Source organism: Neolamprologus multifasciatus, chromosome 7 (assembly GCF_963576455.1).
Source record: "Neolamprologus multifasciatus chromosome 7, fNeoMul1.2, whole genome shotgun sequence".
Taxonomy (NCBI): Eukaryota; Metazoa; Chordata; class Actinopteri; order Cichliformes; family Cichlidae; genus Neolamprologus; species Neolamprologus multifasciatus.
In genome coordinates, this window is record NC_140445.1 from 48,069,217 (window position 1) to 48,089,485 (window position 20,269).

A 20,269-nucleotide genomic window follows, 5' to 3' on the forward strand; every position below is an offset into this window, starting at 1 on the left:
CCAAAATATTAAGGCTACTGCAGCTGCTGACCCTTTCATTAATGAGAGGGCTGGCAGGAATAAAATGCACTTGCTATAATTGTTCTCCACAGATTTAAAACTTGAGGCGTGATGGCATCTGTCATGTAAGATGTGTTATGGTTGACATTTGGTTGTCACACGGTTTTGTCTTAGCTTATTACAGATATTTAGGTATTCACATAATGGTTAAGTAACAAAAAAGGTATTGTATAAATGTTTCCTGTAAGTGCTTTGTAACTAGTACAAGTAACACTAGGATCAGTCATTGGTACACACTGTCATGTAAACAGGTCGACACCAGTGTTGATTGTTTTCTATTTACTTAAGCTTAACAGTTCACCTACTTGTTGCATGTTTGGATGCTACTTGGTGTCAGGGTATATAACCCATTACTTTGGGGTTTTAACCAACAGACAAAATGAGTTTTAAAAATATCTGGATTAGGTTTATTCCCAGAAATCCCTCCTCCCTAATGAATACTGGCTCAGTCCACCTGCAGCCTGATCAGCGTCAACATTCCAGGAGTGATAAGGAAACTCGGTGACTCTGCCACTGTTCTCAGCAGTCACCCAATTTGTCTTTCTAGAACTTATCAACTGTTATGCACTTGTCAGCATTCCAAATACCATTCAGGTCCTTTTGTCTATTTCTAATCGAGAAATCTCCCATTATATAGCGTGCATTCTCTTGACCCTGACATTATCGTAAAACTTTGCCCTGTCAGCTGAGGTAAATACCTCAGGTTGCGTGGACGTATATCTAAACAGCTAGAATGTCACACCACAGAGGCCAAAGTATGTTTGCTGACATGGAGTGATGGAAGATACAGCTTCGGCCTGTAGCCAACAACATGGCTATCAAACTCCAGCTCACCTTGTCTGCCAGAGCATACAAATTCTGTTGTTTAAACAGACCTGATATAAAGCTTTTCCATCCACTGTCAGGCACGAGACATTTGATGCAAAAGCTATTTTTGACTTCAAGTTAAAGAAAGGTTTGAACTGAAGCTTATCACACACTTTGTAACTATTTTTAGCTGTAGCAACACAGTTTCCCAACAGATTTCATCTCCTATTTTGTCCTTGATTTACCCCTATATATGCCTTTTGATATTTGGAGGCAACAAAGATGTTTTTAGCAACGAGCAGATTTACGTTCTGATTTGTTTAGACCGTTCCAATGTTGTAGTGTTATCTCAGTGTTGCTCAACGTTGCCCCATGGTGATGTCAGACAACATCAGCCAATCTAGGGGTTTTTTTGGTTGTTGTTTTTTTGTCCTGTGCTGACTGGTATTTGACTTTCTATCTAAGGTACTATCGTCCTTCTCTCTGTCCTTTCCCCCACTTTCCCTGCAGGCGAGCCCATACTGTCACAGTGCTGTTCATTCTGACCTGCGCTCTGGTCTACGTCACGCTGTTGGAGGAGACTCCTCAGGACACGGCCTACAACACTAAAAGGTCAGTAGGTTGCATTTCTCCTTTCCTCAGTGTCACCAAAGCCAAAACACTCCAAAACTCAGGCACCCAAAAATCTACTTTAACCCCAGGAGGCTTTTAAACTGAAGCTTCATGATATCATTTTTGCACCAGTTTATGTAGAGAGAGGAAGAGAGAGAGATTATTTTATTGGTAACTAGCATTAGGAAATTTGTGTTTGGTCATTTTGTTGTAACAATGTTTGTTGACAATGCATCTCATACTGTTTGTTTCCCCTTAAATGGTGCCACAATTTGAAGCAACAAGCATTTGTGGGTTGAGCAGCTGAGTTAAATATGCGGGTTGTGACCATGGTAAAAAAAACATGCCAATCTTCTCTGCCAATCCCAGACAGCTTATTCTGCTACTGAATCTTGTTTTGAGTTTCTGGAACGCCGGATGCTGCTAATCAGATGCCAATAATGGATCGTGCTACAGCGGTCTGTTGGTGTCTTCATGGCACAATTGACTGATCTGGATAGGGCCGTGCCACAAGGCAATGTCAAGGTGATGTTCTGCAAAACCAAGTCTCAGGATTATTTGGACCTAGTACCATCTCCAAAGTGAAGTTCCATATAATACGGGATATTATATGGAACTTTACCATTGTGTCGGCCCATGTATATTTATCAACTCATTTAAGCTTTACTGGCTGAAAGTCTTGGAAATACAGTTCCAGCTAACCAGCTAGCTACAGCCCTTCCTACCTTGTGTTTTCCCTTCTGGCTGGGTTTTGAACTAAGTTGCTATTGTGGTCATCCTCCATGTCATTCTGCTGCTTCTGCAGAGGGCATCTCTTACATACTTTTATCTCCATCGTTATAGACTGCAACTGGCAGCAGCAGCTCTTCTTTTGCTCTGGAGATGGGCTACGAGTCAGACAGTCTAACTGGAACAGCAGCAGTTGCAGACTGCTGAGGTTTGAGTTCATCTGCTTCGTTAGGGACAGCACATTTTATTGCTCAGTTTTTTTTGTCACGACACACTTGGAGAATAGATCAAATCTAAATGTGGGGGTAACGCCGCAATGCAACCAACCAACCAGTAGCTACTCTGATTTTTTTTTTTTAAACAACATTTGGAATAAACCACTTATTTCCTATAAACATGGGCAAGGAGCAAAAGTCACCATTTGAGATGAGTCACTAGCCTTTACAGTCACACTCACCTTGAGCTTACAAGGCCATGTATAAAACCGTCTTGGCCATGAAAAGAACACTATAAATACAAGTTGAGCATTTAGCAAGTAGAACCACAGAGACTTGGATAAATGCCAAATTATTTCAGTTACTTTTATTACTGCAAACTACAGAAATATGCAGAGCGACTGCTGGAAGTTGTACCAGCTACTTTGTGCATCCTGGTAGGAAAAGGCAGTAAGTAGGAGGTGCAGTTGAGTTTCAAAGTGCTCTGCAGGCTGGTTGCACCAAAGCAGTGTTCCTATGGGAATACATAAGCTGTTGCAGAACTTGTTTTTCTTGTGGCTAAAGTTTTTTTGGAGCTGTTGCCATGCTGCTGAATAAATATGGAAATGATCAGACCTGTCCCTGATAGTGTTTGTTATAGCTTCTTGTATTTCGAACAGTGAGATTTAGTCAAGGCAAGTTTGCATGTGGCTTAAAACTTCCATTTACGTGTGTTACAGCTAAAAATCTGTGAAACAAAGCAGGGTTATAGTTAGTTGTTTTTACTTTGTACTTAGGAGGTGTATTGAGAAGGTCAGGCACAAAACAGACTTTATCAATGATGTGTGTTTGCGACAGATTGGGTGATTTGTAGGTTGCGTTTGTGTGGATGCTCCTTAACCGGATTTGCTGCCATCAGCGTAGTCCGGCTCCTTGGGATAAATACCCTAAGAGCTTCACCCTGGAAGTGGAGCTCACTCTCAGGCACTGCTTGGTTACTCCTCGACTCCCAGTCAACCCTGCAATCCGGGACCACTCTCACTAGTTCACACACAACTTCACTTTGTGTGTTGTATTCTTTGAACACACATTCATTTGATTCCAGACTCACACAGCGAAGAAATTGATCCCTAAATCTCACATGCTCATGCTCCTACGCTTGTTGGCTAGCACGCACTGTAATCCCATTGTATGCTCAGTCTTTTAAGCCTGCTCTGTTTACTTGTAAGGTCAGGACAGTGTCCTCGTCTGGTCATCCGGTTTTCAGAGCTTAAATCAACAGCAACTTAAGCTCAACTTAGCTGGCCTGGTTCTTAATAAACACAAATGAAGTTGTAATATTGAAATAGAAGCAGTAGACCAGACCTCCAGATTCAAGTTATTTAATTATTAATTCTCCAAGCCATTATGCTCCCATTCATGCCTTGTCTCATTGATACGACATCACAGATCTTAAAGGTTTACGGGGTTGAAATGCTGAGACTTGTATGTGTAGCTGTAATAAAAGCCTTCCGGCCCCTTTGAAATGCATGTTGATTTTAATTGAAGTTACAGTAATGGACAAACACAATTTGACTGAGCTAATAAACACAAACAGGTGAACTTCATGTCTTTATTGAACACGCTGGGTGAACATGTTGAGCCCTCGCCCTTAGATGTGTCCTGTAGCTACTTCTGAGACTTGAACAGTGATGTGGTGGAATTGTAGGCCATTCTTCCTACAATGCTGTGAATTCATCAATATTTCTGATTGCTTTAAAAAGCCTGTTTAAGGCATTGCCTGACATCTCAATTGGGTTAAGGACAAGATTTAATTTTTCTCACATACTAATTTGTTTTGGATCAACACTTTCCAAACTGTTAAATGTTATTGTACTGTCCTTTTGTTTTTCCTTCAAACACAGAGCTGGACCCTTTTTGTTACACGGGACAAACAGTTTTTTCTGTTTACCCACATTTCAGTCTCATATCTGTAATTTGAACGCTGGATTCCAGGTTTTTGGAGAAGTAGTTAGCATAGAGGTTCACTTTTGTCCTAGTGTAAAGACATGAAAATAGGCCGTTTGTTTGTTGGTGGTTCAGTAAGAACACATTATATGAGGAATCAATACAGAAGTCTTTGTGATTCCAATGAATTCCCAAATGTGTGTCCTCTAGGGGTATTGTGGCCAGCATCCTGGTGTTCCTCTGTTTTGGAGTGACACAGGCCAAAGATGGACCTTTCACCAGACCGCATCCAGGTATGAAAAGCACATTTATCACCAGGTTAAAGTAATTCATGTCAGATCTCTCTTTTTATATTGAGAATATAGCATAAGTTAACACTTCCAAGTTGGCACTTGGAAATGCAAGTTTAGGTTCATATTAAAGCCATGTAGTGCTCTTTTTATTGAACCCTGGTCTGTTTTATTACCTTTCATTAAATACTGGGCAACATCCAGGATATGCCAGTTTGACATTTGTTTGGTCTCTTAAAGCTTCCAGTTAAGTGAAATGATTGAAATGCTTTAAAACAAAGGTTGAAAGGGGATTGTGAAAACTGAATATATAAAAAATATGTTTGCATTAAAAGCAGCTGACAGTTGCGTCAGCAGTTCAGTCGGTAGTAATAACATTCTCATCATCCTAATGGAAAATACACATCCTGGTTAGAATCAGCAGCTGATTGAAGACGGTCATCAATTTAAATGAGTTTGCAGACAGTACAGACAATCCCAAATCATTCATTTTTATGAGGCTTTAAAGCTCAGTGACTAATTTATAATGGACTGTATGGTTCTAGTAAATAAACAGTGCTTTAGGCATTGCAGTGGCATTAGTCAGTGACCACTGAAAATGTCAGTTTGTGACAAGCTCGCATCTGATACAGTTTTTTACCTTTTAATGTAATCAAACTGTTGGTAAGGTCTCCACAAAGAGGCTTTTGCTTGTGCCATGCAAATGAATTTATATGAAACATCTTTGATCTTGTCATCCAAGCGGGAGAGGATGGAAAGAGATGACATTTCATTACAATACACATGCAGGGTTTTCAGGGCATATGCATGGGAAAAGGGAGAGAAAGAGTAATCTGTTACTTGTCTGCATTATATGACACTGAAATGCAGAGCTGTTGTAGGACATGTGAAAAGCAAGTGTTGATTATGCTTGTACTAAAACCTGTTGCTCAGGTAGAAAAATCTACGTGCCTGACTGCAGCACGTAAGCTGTGGCAGTTGGATTTCTGCTCTAATGCTTTTGTAAACTTGCATCCTAACAGAATCTTTTCCTTCTTTAAATCTGATGCAGTTTGTAAAAGGTGCTACTATTTAAATAAGAGCACTCACAGCTTTTTAAACAGAGCTTTCATGCAGAAAACACTTAACATCTCCCGCACAACACACACACAACAGCTAACTCCAGAGGGAAAGGGAGAGAGGAAGGAAGGAGGGAAAACAGGGCGTGGAAGGCAGATGCAGCGACATGCTCAATACTGTCGGTTGTAGGTAGGCGTGAAGTGGTCGAGCGAGTATTTGACTGCATTACTCGCACCTTTGTTGGCTGATCGAGGGATGTAGTTGTGTGTGTGTATGCAGTTGCTTCAGTCTTTTGCTTGTTAATCCAGCAGGGTAGGTTCTGGTGTTATTCACATTCCCACCTTACAGTTGGCTCTCCATAGACTACCATCATGGGAAAAAGACCCAGTAGGGTTTTTTTTTCCTCCTTCAGATTTAAAACCTGTAGCTCCTGCTGAATCACGGGCTGGGTGTGTCAAAGGAAACTGAACTTGTGAATGTGAATCACCACAATAATTCAGCTCAATAGCAGTTGAAATAAAAGCACTCCTCATGTGGGACTTTAGGACTAAGATTGGTGTTTACCACACTATATATCAGTCCTTTTACTTGATGTTTTATTTCTTAATGAAAATCAGGATCTCTGTCTTAAATCTTCAGAAACACATTATGACATTATGTGTATACTGAGGTAATTCAGGCAGATGTTTATTAGTGGAAATGAGCTAATGATTTGGGGTTGAACCAAATACCAGGACTAGGGATGGGTATCAAAAACCGGTTCTTGTTGAGAAGCGATTCCCACTGTTTCAATTCCTTGGAATTGTTGCCATTTTTGCAAACGATTCCCTTATCGATTCCAGTCGCCCCGAATGACGTCACCACGTTGCGGAGCATCATTTACCTGGCAGGAAACATGGCGGCTCAAACGCTCAAAAGTTTGGTTATACTTTACGAGAACGGATGACAACAGGTCAACTTGCAATAATTGCAAAGTAGATATTTCATTTAAGGGAGGAAACACTATGAATATGCAAAAGCATTTGCTCACAAAACACGCGATAACCTTAAATGAATGTCGTGTGTTTAATTCCGCTCCGGACTCGTGAATCTCAACCCAGCAGCAGCGGTAACGTTTGCACGTCCTCTCCCGTTAATGCGGCAGGTAAATAATCAACTAACAGTGCATATTATGTTAGCGCGATCTGCCTTATTACAAAACCTGCCATTACTGTGCATTTAGGTGACCATGATGAGAGAGACAGAGTCTGGCTCAGATGCTGGCAGTTGTCGCTGCAGTCTACCGGTAGCGTCTCCTTTCAGGCCAGGATAGACGAATGTCACCGAGCAGTGACTAAGTTTGTGGTCAAAGATTTGGACCCATTTGCCACAGCAGATGCCCCCGATTTTCAGTAAGTGAATGTGTTTAATTGTAGGCAGGGACATTAGTGGATATTCTTGTGTAATTGCTACTGAATAATTTATGTTATACTTTGTTATTGCTACAGGAGAATATTTATTTTATTATTTTACATTTACAATTTTTTTTTTCTGGGGACCCTGTGACACCCAATTGAAGAGCCATAGGCTGTGGATCTCTTAAGATCTCACTGTTGGGTTTGTAAGGCCATGTTACTCCTAAATTTCTATCTTGTTCAAAGAGAAGATATAAAACAAAGTTTTAAGCTAATCGACCTTAGTGTTCTCCTTTTTTAAAAAGAATCGATAAGAGAATCGAATCGTTAAACAGAATTGAAAATAGAATCGGAATCGTGAAAATCTTATCAATACCCATCCCTAACCAGGACCCCTAGCAGCTCATTTCTGTGTATGTTGTCAGGTGCTCTTTTTAAATGTCTTTAACCAAAACCCACATTATACGTTTATTTATGGTGTTTTTGTTGGAAAACTAGTGGGAACTAAATGTCAAACTTGGGGCAGCAACGTTGGAGTTATGTAACCGGGCAGTAAAATATTAGTCTGGACTGAGTGTCAAATGTTCATAACTGCAGGGAATAGAAGTAGTTAGATTTGGAACGTGGAATGTTCAGCACAAATAGGAAATTGTCATGTAATGTTGTTATTATTTCTTTTTTCATTGTCTTGAAAAAACACAGTACTAATTTAGTTTGTATTCAGTGTAACTGATTTCTCTCTCTCTCGCTCTAGCTTACTGGCGTTTCTGGCTCTGCGTCACTGTCGTCTATGAACTGTTCCTCATCTTCATCCTGTTTCAGGTTGGTGTGGTGAGAATTTTGCTGCCTGGAAAGGCTAAAACACGTCAGATCAACACGTGCAATGCAAATTCTTAGCTCATGGGAACTCTGTACACAATCACATGACAATTTTCCCTCCCACATCAAACTTCTCTTTTTGAGTTTTCTACTCAGTGATTTTGATGACATGGGTTTTCTGGACGTTTGCTTTGACATTTAATTATAATCGTGGTCTCCAAAAAGAAGGCCAGATGGAGTCCATAAGTACTTCTTAAAAGTGTAGTCAAGCCTGGGCAAAATATCGGGCTTTTTTCCCCCCTCCCACTATGACATGTCTGTTCCAGTCTCTGGTGCTTTTTCTGCTGTGATCCCTGGAAGCCTCTTTTCACTCTCCCAATTTAATTAAATTGTCACTGAGCCAGGCCCTTCAGACTGCCCTGGACACTGTAAAAGAAGAAGAATAAAGGGGGGGGGGGGGGGGGGGGTATATTTAACCATCTACTTCCTGTTTGTACAAGGATAATTTTAAGTTGTTGCTAGGTAAAAAGCAATAAAATGTTACTTTTATGCCACAGAAATCTGCCGTTAACTGAAGGAGGACACCATCTGATGTAGCCTGTGTAGAAATGTAAGTTCTGGTGGTACTTGCTCTTATTCTTATCCTCTTTTATCCAGACGGTGCACGATGGACGACAGTTCATGAAGTACATTGACCCCAAATTGGGGGTTCCTCTCCCTGAGCGCGATTATGGGGGAAACTGCCTCATTTATGACCCTGGAAACACTACAGACCCTTTCCACAACATTTGGGTGAGAGAGGGAATTTTTTTGATTTTTATGTTACTTTTCTCTCCTGTGTATCTTTGCAGGTAGGAATGTTTGTAAGACTTTTACTACTTTTTGATAGTATTATGTCGTTGAAAACAACTGAGTAAGAAACAGGCCGCCTTCCTAAAAGTAAAATTTCTTGTCCAGTCATGCATTTATAATTTTGTGCATATTGTGCTCAATTATTGCTATAAGGAAGTGGCCCAGATACAGAAAAGAAATATGGCAGCTTAGATGAATCTGAATCTTAGATGAATCTGGCCTTTTGTGTTAAAGTAAAACTTCTCTTATCTCTTTTTCTTCTGATTTATCTCTCTTTCATTCTCAAATACACACAAGAATACAGTTACTGTGGAGGTGTGCAGCAGCTTGAGTCTGGGGCAGATTACAGTCCATCAATAGAACCAGGCCTTCCTCTCTCTGCTGCCATGACCTAGAGCCCACCTCCACTAATAGTCTGATTTTAGCCTCTAAAACTCCATTTCTGTGAATAGACTTTTTAAAATGTCAAATTAAAGCCACATATTTATCAATAAACTTTACTTCAGTTGTAGGAAGTTGCATGTGAAAAGTCAAGCTAAAAAATTAATACATAAAAATGTGCTGGGTTACTAAGCAGAAATTATATGATCCAAATAGTAAGGGTGGAGCTGTGTGTTTAATTGCATTTTATTTGTGCTTTGTGATGCCCAAAGAGGCTTTGTCCTGTTCATTGACCCAGTACTCTCTGTGCTCATTTCTTCCTGTTTCCAGTGTGAACTAGATGCGATGCTTTATTTGAACACAGATGGTCTTATTTTATCTGTCCGAGCACAAATAGAAAGCAGCAGGACTTTTTAGAGCACAGGCTGTGTGTGTCTCCAAGCACACTTGCTGTTTTGGTTTATATCAGTGGAGCAGTGAAGCTTAAAACAGTGTTCAATGAACTGAAATGCAGTTTGGAAATGTTAAGAAATGCGCACAGATCTGTGCACAGATCTGTGTTTTAATGGAAAGTTAGAAACCATAGGATGCTTATCATAATCCGCTACCAGTGTAATGCAACACATCTCCCTGTTAAATGGGCTACTTTGCAGTAAATATGGTGGATGGTTGGCACTGCACTCAGATGTGGAATTTCACAAATCAGTGGCTGCATGGTTATCAAGATCAGAGTTCTGGTGCCTACATGTGGCTGCTGGGATATAAAAAACTGAAGGAGCAGCTGTGTGCAGTTTCTTACAGTGCATTGTATTTATGTGTAGATAAATGGAGAGCAGTCAATATACAGGCTTGGAGTGAATAATTGTTTGTATTGACAAAATATAGGCTTACTAGGAATGATATATTTGCATATTCTAAATGTCACTTTATAGTTTGCATCCGATTATGTCACATTTGATTTCTGATCTCACTTTTACATTTCACATCTGTTTTTCTTTCCAGTTGACCCTAAAAAAGAGTTATTTTTACCCCTCAGTCGTAAAAGGCTGAGGGGGTATTTGTCGGCACCCAACTTTAGAAATGCAATAACACGATCAACAGTTTAATGAAAGGGCTTTTCATTCATTCCCTAAGATTTAGGGGCAAAATTGTAGTTGGGCTTGCTGTTAAACATCATTTGTCTCTGCAGGACAAGATGGATGGCTTCGTGCCAGCTCACTTTCTCGGATGGTATATCAAGGTAGGTTTGGAATTAGCTGTCTGACATGTTTCATAAAAGCAGTTGAGCGTGCTGTCCTCGCTGTTATGTACACATCACAGATTTAAATGGTTTGACTTTGCAATGATTACAGAGCACCTAGTCACTAAGTGCCAAGTGAGGTCATTCCCATTCTAGTGTGATCATTTATTGACAAATAAAGTTGCACCTTTTTTATTGTTTATTGTCTGTTATCTTGCTGACCTCCTCACACTCTATTTTCCCTCCAGACTCTAATGATTCGGGATTGGTGGATGTGTATGATAATCAGCGTCATGTTTGAGTTCTTGGAGTATAGCCTGGAGCACCAGTTGCCTAATTTCTCAGAGTGCTGGTGGGACCATGTACGTACATTTGTGCTGTTTTCTTCTAATTACAAAAAACTGTGTGACACACTTTGAGGTTATTTTGGTTTGTTTTGTCTAAGTTTTCTGAGTGAGTCTTTTGTAATAAGGCACAAATGGTAAGAATGAACAATATCTAAAAAAAAAAAATGCTTGGCACATTGAAGAGAAATGAACATAAGATCAAGATGTCTTCTCTTTAAAGTGTAACAGTGTTTACTGCAGATATAATCCTGCCCAATGTGGACATACTTTTCAAATGTGTCCATATTAGACAAGAAGTTTCTTTGAACCGACTTCCGGTGGCTCGTAGCACCGCATGGCCGCATAGTGAGTGACCTCCGGCACCAACCGTGTGTTTCCCCGGACTCGAGAGCTGTATTAGGGCTACATTGCCATTTTTCGACGCAAGAATGAGTGGGGATAAATCTAAAAAGGGAGGATACGGGCTACGAAACATTCTTGACTGTGAAATGGAGAAGGACGCCGCGGCTAGTGAGGCAAGCCTCGCATCGGGACAAGATGGCGACCGAGGTGAAGGTCTGGGTTGGCTTCGGGATGCTGCGAGTATCGTACTGGTGGCCGAAATGGCTACATTGCGAACCTAATTGAAAAGTGACTTCAAAGCATTCGGTACGGAATTTCGGGAGGATATAAAGAAGCAAATGGCCGAACTCTAAGGAATTGAATCAAAGATTACACGAGATGGCGGATCAGGTAGAGGAGATGACTGGTCGGCTAAAGCACGTCGAAGACAACATGGCTGACTCGGAACGCTGGGACATTGGTGTTAGGGATACACTTGTGCAGCTGTTGGAAAATCAACGGGCGCTTCAGGAAAAGGTGTCCGATATGGAGGGCCGCGCTAGGCGCAAAAACATCCGGATTTACGGCGTACCGGAAAACCCGGAGGGCTCGTCGGTGACTACCTTTGTTGAAAATCTGATCAAAGAACACCTAGGTGAAGATTTCGGCCCGGACCGTGCCCTCGGCATTGAGCGCGCACACCGCGCGTTGGGACCAAAACCACCCCCGAACGCCCCACCACGCTCAATAATAGTGCGCTTCCTCCGGTTCTCCGTTAAAGAAGAAATTCTCCGCACGGCATGGAACAAAGGGGTACATATCCAAAACAAACGGGTGTATTTCGATCATGACTACTCCCTGGAAGTGCAGAAAAGGAGACGGGAATATATCCCGGTTAAGAAGGCTTTGAAGGACAGCGGGATCCGCTTCCAGACACCACTAAGTAAGATGCGAGTGTTTTATGCGTCAAGCAATGTCCTATATAATACCGCGACCCAAGCTGCCGAGGATTTAAGAAAGCGGGGAATAGCCGTGGGTACGATCACCTTGGGGAACCAAACCAACAGGATGACAGAGGACACGATAAGGCAGCTACTTCCTTGGGAAACGCAGACAGCACACTGCGGAGGCGGCTTCCAGCAGCACGTTCCAGCATTCCGGAGGGAGCAAGAAAAAGTGCCAGCGAACGAGTGAGCAGCTGATGGCGGGACAACGGTGAGATAGCTGGCGGTAAAGTTTTGATAATCTAACCGCGAGAACACTGACTTTCGTATCCCTCAGAATTCATTTTTCTTTAGGTTGGAGCCTACGGACATGGTTAGAGAACCACCAAGTTTTTTTAGTAGCGATAAGAAACTGTTTTTAGTTATTCTTTGCCCTTTTTTGGCTTTTTTGTCGGTCACTCCCCTCTTGTCGGATGAGGGGTCCCACCTTGTGGCCAGTCCCCTCAATGTCAAAGGACACTCGTATATCCTTTGTTTTGGAAGCTCTTGTTAATGTTTGGTGTGTTTGCTGTTCAGTGAGTTCTGGTTGTGATGTTCTGAGGTCTGGGTTGATTATGTTGTATTCCACATATCCACTTGATGGCTTATAATTTCTATAAAATGCTGTCACTAAATGTAAATGGCCTGAATAACCCTATTAAAAGAAGCAAATTAATTGCCAAATTGAAAAAGGAGACAGTAGTACAGTGACGGTATGTTAAATGACCCCGCTTTTGTGAAACAAATGACAGCCGATCTTAATTTGTACCTGCAGGACAATGATAATGGAGAGACAAATCACAGTATTGTATGGGATGCACCCAAAGCTGTCCTCAGAGGAAAAATAATTGCGTGGTCAACCATGCTTAAAAAGAAAAAGTCACAAGAATTGTTACAACTGCAGGATAGATTAATGGCCTTGGAACAGTCAGGTCTGAAGGATAAAAATACTACAGTAACCCACCAGATCAGACAGATTAAGCAGGAGATAGATAAAATATTGAGCGAAGAAGTAGAGAAAAACATAAGATTTATGAAACAGAGGTATTATGAGGCGGGGCCTAAGGCGGCGAAGCGGTTTGCGTGGCGGATTAGAAAACAGCAAGCTGAAAATAATATTTATAAGATTAGAGAGTCAGTTGGTAACAATGTTGTAACTGACCTGGATAAAATTCAAAAAGTGTTTGAAATGTATTACCAATCGTTATATAGTCAATCTACTCAGGGTGATGTAAATAAGATAACTGACTTTTTGAATTCCTTAGACCTGCCTACGATTGGTCGAGAAGCAAATAGTAAGTTAACGTCCTTAATATCTCGGGAAGAAATAATTAAAGCTATTTCCAGCCTTAAATCCAATAAATCACCAGGTACCGACGGGTTCCCTGCCGAATGGTACAAAACCATGAGGGAAAGCCTTCTTCCCCTGTTGGAAACTAGTTTTAATTATATTTTGAAAGGAGGTCTGGTACCTCCCTCTTGGAAGGAGGCCTTCATATCTTTTTTGCCAAAGGGGGGACAGGATAGACTAAACTGCAAATCTTATAGGCCTATAAGTGTCCTGAACTCAGATTATAAACTATACACAACTATTTTGGTGCGAAGAATGGATGCTGTAATGCCTTCTTTGATTGATGAAGACCAAACGGGTTTCTTGAAAAATAGACAAACCCACGATAATATTAGGCGAACATCATCGAACACATTAATAATAAGAAAAAAAGCTCAATTATTCTTAGCTTAAATGCTGAAAAAGCGTATGATTCAGTGAATTGGGACTTCCTCTTCCTAGTGATGAAAAGATTTGGTTTCTGTAGCGAGTTTATAAAATGTTTCCAAGCTCTTTATTCTCTCCCTACTGCCAGAATAAAAATTAACGGTAGCCTCTCCGATACTATTTTTTTAGAACGAGGATGTAGACAGGGGTGTCCAGCAAGCCCCTACCTCTTCAACTTGTTTATCGAACCTCTAGCCCAGGCTATACGTCAGGAAACATCGTTGAAAGGGATTGTAATAGGAGGGGACGAGTACAAGGTGTGTTTATACACAGATGATGTCTTGGTGACAATCACGGATCCCAGCTCAGGTATACCAGTGTTAATGGGGATGTTGGAAACATATGGCCTGTATTCAGGGTATGTTCTTAATGTCAAAAAAACTCAGGTTCTGACATTTAATTTTTCTCCAGACCAGACACTATTGTCAAAATTCAAGTTTAATTGGGAGGCAACTGCTATCAAATATTTAGGAGAGTTTCTGCCTAGAGATCTGACACAACTGTATGATATTAATTAGTCGTATTAATAGAGAAATATATAGCGATCTCAGCATTTGGGCCTTGCTCCCTCTCGACCTTGGCAACAGGATACAGATAATTAAAATGAGTATTCTTCCCAAACTACTCATTTTTTATTTTTTTTTTCTTGTTTTACCTATTCAAATTCCAGAGAAGCAATTCAGGGAATGGAATAAACAGATTTCGAGATTCATTTGGCTTAACAAAAGACCAAGGGTGAAGTTCTCTACTTTGCAGTTGCCGAAAGAAAAAGGGGGCCTGGCTCTACCTTCATTAAGGGATTACTACTTATCTGCTTAGCTGAGGTCCTTGGTGTGTTGGTGTAACCCATCCTTTTGTGCAAGGTGGAAGACGATTGAGATGTCTCTCTCGGACACGCCAATCCAGTCTAGACTTGGTCACGCAGCTTCTGATTTGGACGATACCTTGACGCCCAGCCACTGGGTCACTTTTACATTAAAAATATGGAGGGGAGTGGTCAGGCAGGCACAACTCCAGGAAGAGATAAAACTTCTGAGGTGGCCAGCGTATGACCCTAATTTTTTTACCTGCTTCCCACGATAGTAGATTTAAACAATGGGTGTGGCATGGAATCACTGCTGGGTGTTTGGTTATTGTAAAATCTAAAATTATGGCTTTTGATACCCTATGCAAGACTTACGACCTTGAGAAACAAGACTTTTTTCGATACTTGCAACTCCGTGACTATATTGGCAAAAGACTAAAGAGCTGTGTCCGTGGAGACTTCTCGATTGTTAATATTTTCATTGATGCTTATGACTCTGGGAGTAACAGAGCCTTGATAAGTAAATTGTACAAATGTATGACTAAACTCAAAGGGAACTCAACGATTTACATAAAGCAGAAATGGGAAAAAGAAATGGACATTGTCATTACAGAAGATGGGTGGGCACGGATCTGGGAGACACAGTTTACCACAACTAACTCCAACATGTGGCGGGACTTCTGCTGGAAGAACATTATACGCTATTTCATAACGCCTAAACAGAAGACTAAATTCAGTGCCACACCTGCGTTTTGCTGGAGGAATTGTGGGGAAGACATGGCTGATTACAGTCATATATTCTGGTCCTGCCCACTCATACAACCCTTCTGGACGGAAGTTGTAAAGATAATTACAGAGGTGTTGGGATTCCACGTGTCTTGTACATTTACCTCATTGTATCTGGGATATTTTACAGACGATTTAGTTGCAGATGATGTTTATCTTCTGAAAGTTCTCTTGGCTTCTGCGAAGAAGGCCATAACAAAACGCTGGCTCTGTAGAGACCCTCCCACTGTAACACTTTTTACCTCCATAGTGGAAGACGTCAAATTGATGGAATGTATGACTTTCACTCTGCGACTGCAGGGAGATTGGGAAGGAGACGATGGAGAAAATGGCTGGACTTTACAGCTTGTGGCAGCACCCTTTAATGTGTAGAATTAGTAATGCAGACTTGCTGAAGTATGTATATGTGGATGTGCAGATGTATGTACGGGCGTATGTTATCTTCCCATGACCTCATATTGTTTGTTTTTTCTTTTATCTTGTTGCATAAAAATGTTCCTAAATAACTAAAAAGTGTCAAAAAAAAAAGTAGTTTCTTTGAACCAAACTACTATACTGCGGTTGCTGTTGCTACTTGTTACACACAAAAAAACCTTAGTCATAGTAAATGTAAATTATATTCAAGGTGGAGGAGAGGTGTGTGATAGTTGGTTTGGAGGATTACTGCACCTCACTTACCCTTTTTTTGAATTGTTTCTCCATCTAGTGGATCATGGATGTGTTGGTGTGCAATGGTTTGGGGATCTACTGTGGCATGAAGACCCTGGCCTGGTTGTCAATGAAACCGTATCAGTGGCAGGGCCTCTGGAACATTCCTACATACAAGTATGACTTTATGAAAGACATTTCTTTGCAAACATTTTAATGTTGGGCTTCTGTATTTGTTTATATTTAATGATATCTCTGTCTGTACTTGACAGGGGGAAGATAAAGCGTATAGCATTCCAGTTCACACCTTACAGCTGGGTCAAGTTTGAGTGGAAGCCTGCTTCAAACCTTCGCCGCTGGCTTGCTGTGTTAGGCATCATCTTTATGGTAAGAAATGCTAACATGAAGGGAAAGCATTTGTCTCACTGCAAAAAAAGATGACATCACCATGCAATAACAATGCACAGAAAGCGTAATGTATTTAGACTCTGATATATAGATAATATATGTTCATGGACTGGCCTAACCATTATATTGATTAATATATTGCTGATATATCTCTATCTGGATTCGTGACTATTGATAAACTGGAAAGAGTAAAAGAAGAGATCATAGTAACACCCTTCAACCATGTTTTGAATGTTGCCGTTGCTTAGTTTGTCCGCCAGATGCCACTCTGCTACCTCCCTGTTAGCAACACATTGTAACGCTGAAAACATGACAACCACCCGATGTGAGCAGAGGCGGGTGGAGCATAAACATCAAATCCACAACTTGTGACAATCGATCAGCATTAAGCTTAAACAGCACTGTCCTGTCGTCTTAGAAAGGACTCTCAAATAACTGCACATAACAGACGCATAGGAAATGTGTTTCATGAATCGAGGAGAGAGGAAAAAATATCAGATTTGTAATTCATCAAATATGGGCGTAGTTATGTGGGGCCCTATTTCTGTTTTTGGTTCCCTGTCTGACACCTGAATTAGTTCACTAAATGTAAAAGGCTAGTTCTTGTTAGCTAATGGAAAAGAAAGACGTGCCCAACATGGACTGATTGTTGTAACTTTTTCCTCTTGTCTGTGTTGTTTTTGTGTTCTCGGTACTTCTAAATAAAGATATTTTATTTCCTATCTCGCCAGTTTTTGTTGGCAGAGCTGAACACCTTCTACCTGAAATTTGTGTTGTGGATGCCTCCTGAACACTACTTGGTGCTGCTTCGCCTTGTCTTTTTTGTCAACGTGGGGGGCGTAGCCATGAGGGAGATCTACGACTTCATGGATGACCCGTGAGTAGCAATGTGCAGCTTTTCTTTTGGGAGTTGGACAGTTTGACCGAGTGTATAATAAAAGACTGTATGTGTTTTATACACACCAAATAAAGAACTTGTTGACATTCAGCACTGATTCAGTTTAGTCAAGTATTTGCTCTTGAGTTTTAAACTGGTTATCGTAGTGCAAATTGAAATCAGAAAACTAGATAAGCACAGCAGTGAAGAAATGTGAGTCTTCTGTGTACTATACACAGCAAAATATTTAGTAAGAACACCATTCATACATGCCAGCCAAACATGTGCATTGATAAGAATATGGTTACTAGTAACAGAAACAGACAGAAATGTTTCGTTTTCTGCAGTGTTGGGTCAGTGGTGGGAGATATTTCTAGTGATTAACTGATTAAACCTGAGGGATTATAGTCTCATTAAAAATAAACTCAATTAAATATGTCCATGTATTCCACATGTATATAAAAGCCATTTTTAACTGTTTAAATACCAAATGAAGGGAAATGTGTGGCGCTCACGCACAGTGTCAGATTAGTTTGCCAAGTATGACTAGCATTAGTTTACTTGCAGGTTAACGTCATCACAGCTGCTGTGCAGAATGTTGTTAGGAATTACTCTGATTGCATTCCAGTTCATTGTAGACCAGCCTACATACATCCATTCATTTGCTATAGCTAAGTACTGCAGTACTGTACTAGTTCTGTTTAACCAGTGTTGTCCACTAACAAAATTCGTATAATTACTTAGACTGTAAAATTTCTGATAGACTAGAAATGGAAGAATCATTTAACTGTTGACTATTCAATGCATGGGTAGTGATATAGTGCTGTGCATTACGGTGTTACATCACAGGCATACATGTAACCAGTAAATATTAAAAATAAACCTAAAAAAGTAAATGTATCCTCCCTATTGAATAATTTTTCCATAATAACATTGTTTCATTTTCCCAACAGGAAGTTCCACAAGAAGCTTGGCCAGCAGGCGTGGCTGGTATCAGCAATCACAGTAACGGAGTTCCTAATAGTGGTCAAGTATGACCCCCACACCATCATGCTGCCCATTCCTTCTCTTATCATTCAGTGCTGGTTTTTAGGAATCCTCCTCATACTTATCTGGACCGTGTGGCGGTTTTTCATCCGGTAAGTAGTGGGATGGGTTATTTTATTTATTTATTTAATTGTTGTTGTGGTGGTTGTTTGTTTTTTTTGTTGTGTTTTTTTTTTTGAGGGGGGGGGGGTTCAGCTTCTTAACCATTTCTAGCTTGTGTCTAGTAAACACAATAACTACATTGGGACCAAAGTCCAAAGTATCGCTCTGTTTTTCTATTTTGGTTCACTGGACATTGTGCAGTCTATTTGAGACAGGTCCAGTCTGCCTTTGGGACGCTCTTCTCTTTTAAGTTATTGTTTTTGTGTGTGTCAGCTTTCTGTGGGTTTTCCACTGGTCTGTTTTATGTAGAGTCCAGTTATGGATCTGTACATGCTAATTATAGAAAGGGAAGTTGGGAATCGGCAAAAAGCAGCTGTTTTCCAAATGAACTTTATACACTCATGCAGGAAAAGATGACAATCTGTTTCCATGCTGCTGTTTTGCACTTCACTTTTGCTTTAAATGCACTGTTCATGGTGAGGAAATACAGTTTAAGAAAGATCTCTTCACACGTGTGAGACTCCATCCAGTGTGCTCCTGTATTTGATTTTAGTTATTCCTCATGAGCTCATGGAGTGTGTTCTTTTTCTTTTCTTTTTTCTTTTTTGAAATGTAATTCAATTTTTTTGAGCTGCCTTATCTTTTCTGTGTTGTTAGGTGCAGCCTGCCCTGGCATGTTAAGCTTGTTGTCTGTTTTCCTCCCCCCCTCCCCTTGCCTTTTCCCTCCCCTTCCTTACTACTTCCTGCTCGTGCTCAGCAATAATGCAGTAATGTCCTAGGTATAGGAAAAGTGTAGGGTTTTTATTTTCTTTGTTTGTTTGTTTGTTTCCACTCTTCTACCACATCACCATTTGGATCTATAATCATTATTGAAGGATCTATGGGATCCTCTAGAGAACGTAGTTAATGCTCTTCATGGATCCATCTCCTGCATGGCACTTATTGGAATCTTTTCTGTGGTGAATTTTATCATCTTCATTTCCCTTCACATAATTTTTTACTCTCAGTTCCAGTCAGTTTAGTGACGCTAGAGGGCATTCAGTTTGTGCTGACACTGTTTAAGTGAGTCAGGACAGTGAAACCCAGAGGAACTGATACCCCACGCACACAGACACACCCACACACTAACCATCGCGTGACAAGAGCAATGAGATCAGCTCAACCACTTCTTCTGGTTGACTAAAGACAAAAGGGTGCCATTGTCCAGTTATTCTGATCAAAGTGATTTTTTTATTTATTTTATTTTTTTTAACCGAGAACCTTAAGAATTTGCAAGCACTGTTTGACCCTATTGTACACTCCCAGTCTGTTACCTAATATGCTTCATTTAGTATGAGTGGACCGAGGCAAGTGCTGAGTGCATGTTATGTTTTGAGGTGTGTAACTGCTTGGTGCTCTTCCATTTAGTGTTACAGAGGTAACTCCTCATGAGGAGCATTCAAAATAATATTAATGTTTACAATAAACATAGTATCAATAATAAGTACTTTTTGTATGTTTTTGTGAAGTGCTTCCCAGAAACAGAATAAACGTACACGAAAAGAAATGTTAAAATGTATTTATATATCATTTAAAATAAGTTCAGTATCAAAAGAAAACCAAGATAAAGAGCCTTTCATCTTTAAGCATGAGATGGACACAGTTAACGGGTTCCTGCCAGGGGATCTCAGACCGTGACCCGGTTGCTATGCAGCAGTTGAAGTACATATTCTGGAGTCAGGCGATGAAATGCTGCAATAACCAGAGAGAAGGTAAAACTGAAAATGAATGTCACTGAAAGTGTT

The 20,269-nt window shown here is 40.5% G+C and overlaps 1 protein-coding gene across 4 annotated transcripts in view; it reads left to right on the forward strand.

Annotated features, from left to right (window-relative positions):
• Positions 1-20,269, forward strand: part of ptdss2 (phosphatidylserine synthase 2) — a 30,361-nt gene that overhangs the window by 4,345 nt on the left and 5,747 nt on the right. For all 4 annotated transcript variants that reach the window (XM_085166651.1, XM_085166652.1, XM_085166650.1 and 1 more), the window contains exons 3-12: positions 1,378-1,479; positions 4,560-4,642; positions 7,847-7,914; positions 8,569-8,703; positions 10,334-10,384; positions 10,633-10,746; positions 16,110-16,228; positions 16,324-16,438; positions 17,191-17,336; positions 18,290-18,475. In XM_085166651.1, coding sequence (XP_085022777.1) covers positions 1,378-1,479; positions 4,560-4,642; positions 7,847-7,914; positions 8,569-8,703; positions 10,334-10,384; positions 10,633-10,746; positions 16,110-16,228; positions 16,324-16,438; positions 17,191-17,336; positions 18,290-18,475 — 1,119 coding nt within the window. The remainder of the gene's footprint in view (positions 1-1,377; positions 1,480-4,559; positions 4,643-7,846; positions 7,915-8,568; positions 8,704-10,333; positions 10,385-10,632; positions 10,747-16,109; positions 16,229-16,323; positions 16,439-17,190; positions 17,337-18,289; positions 18,476-20,269) is intronic.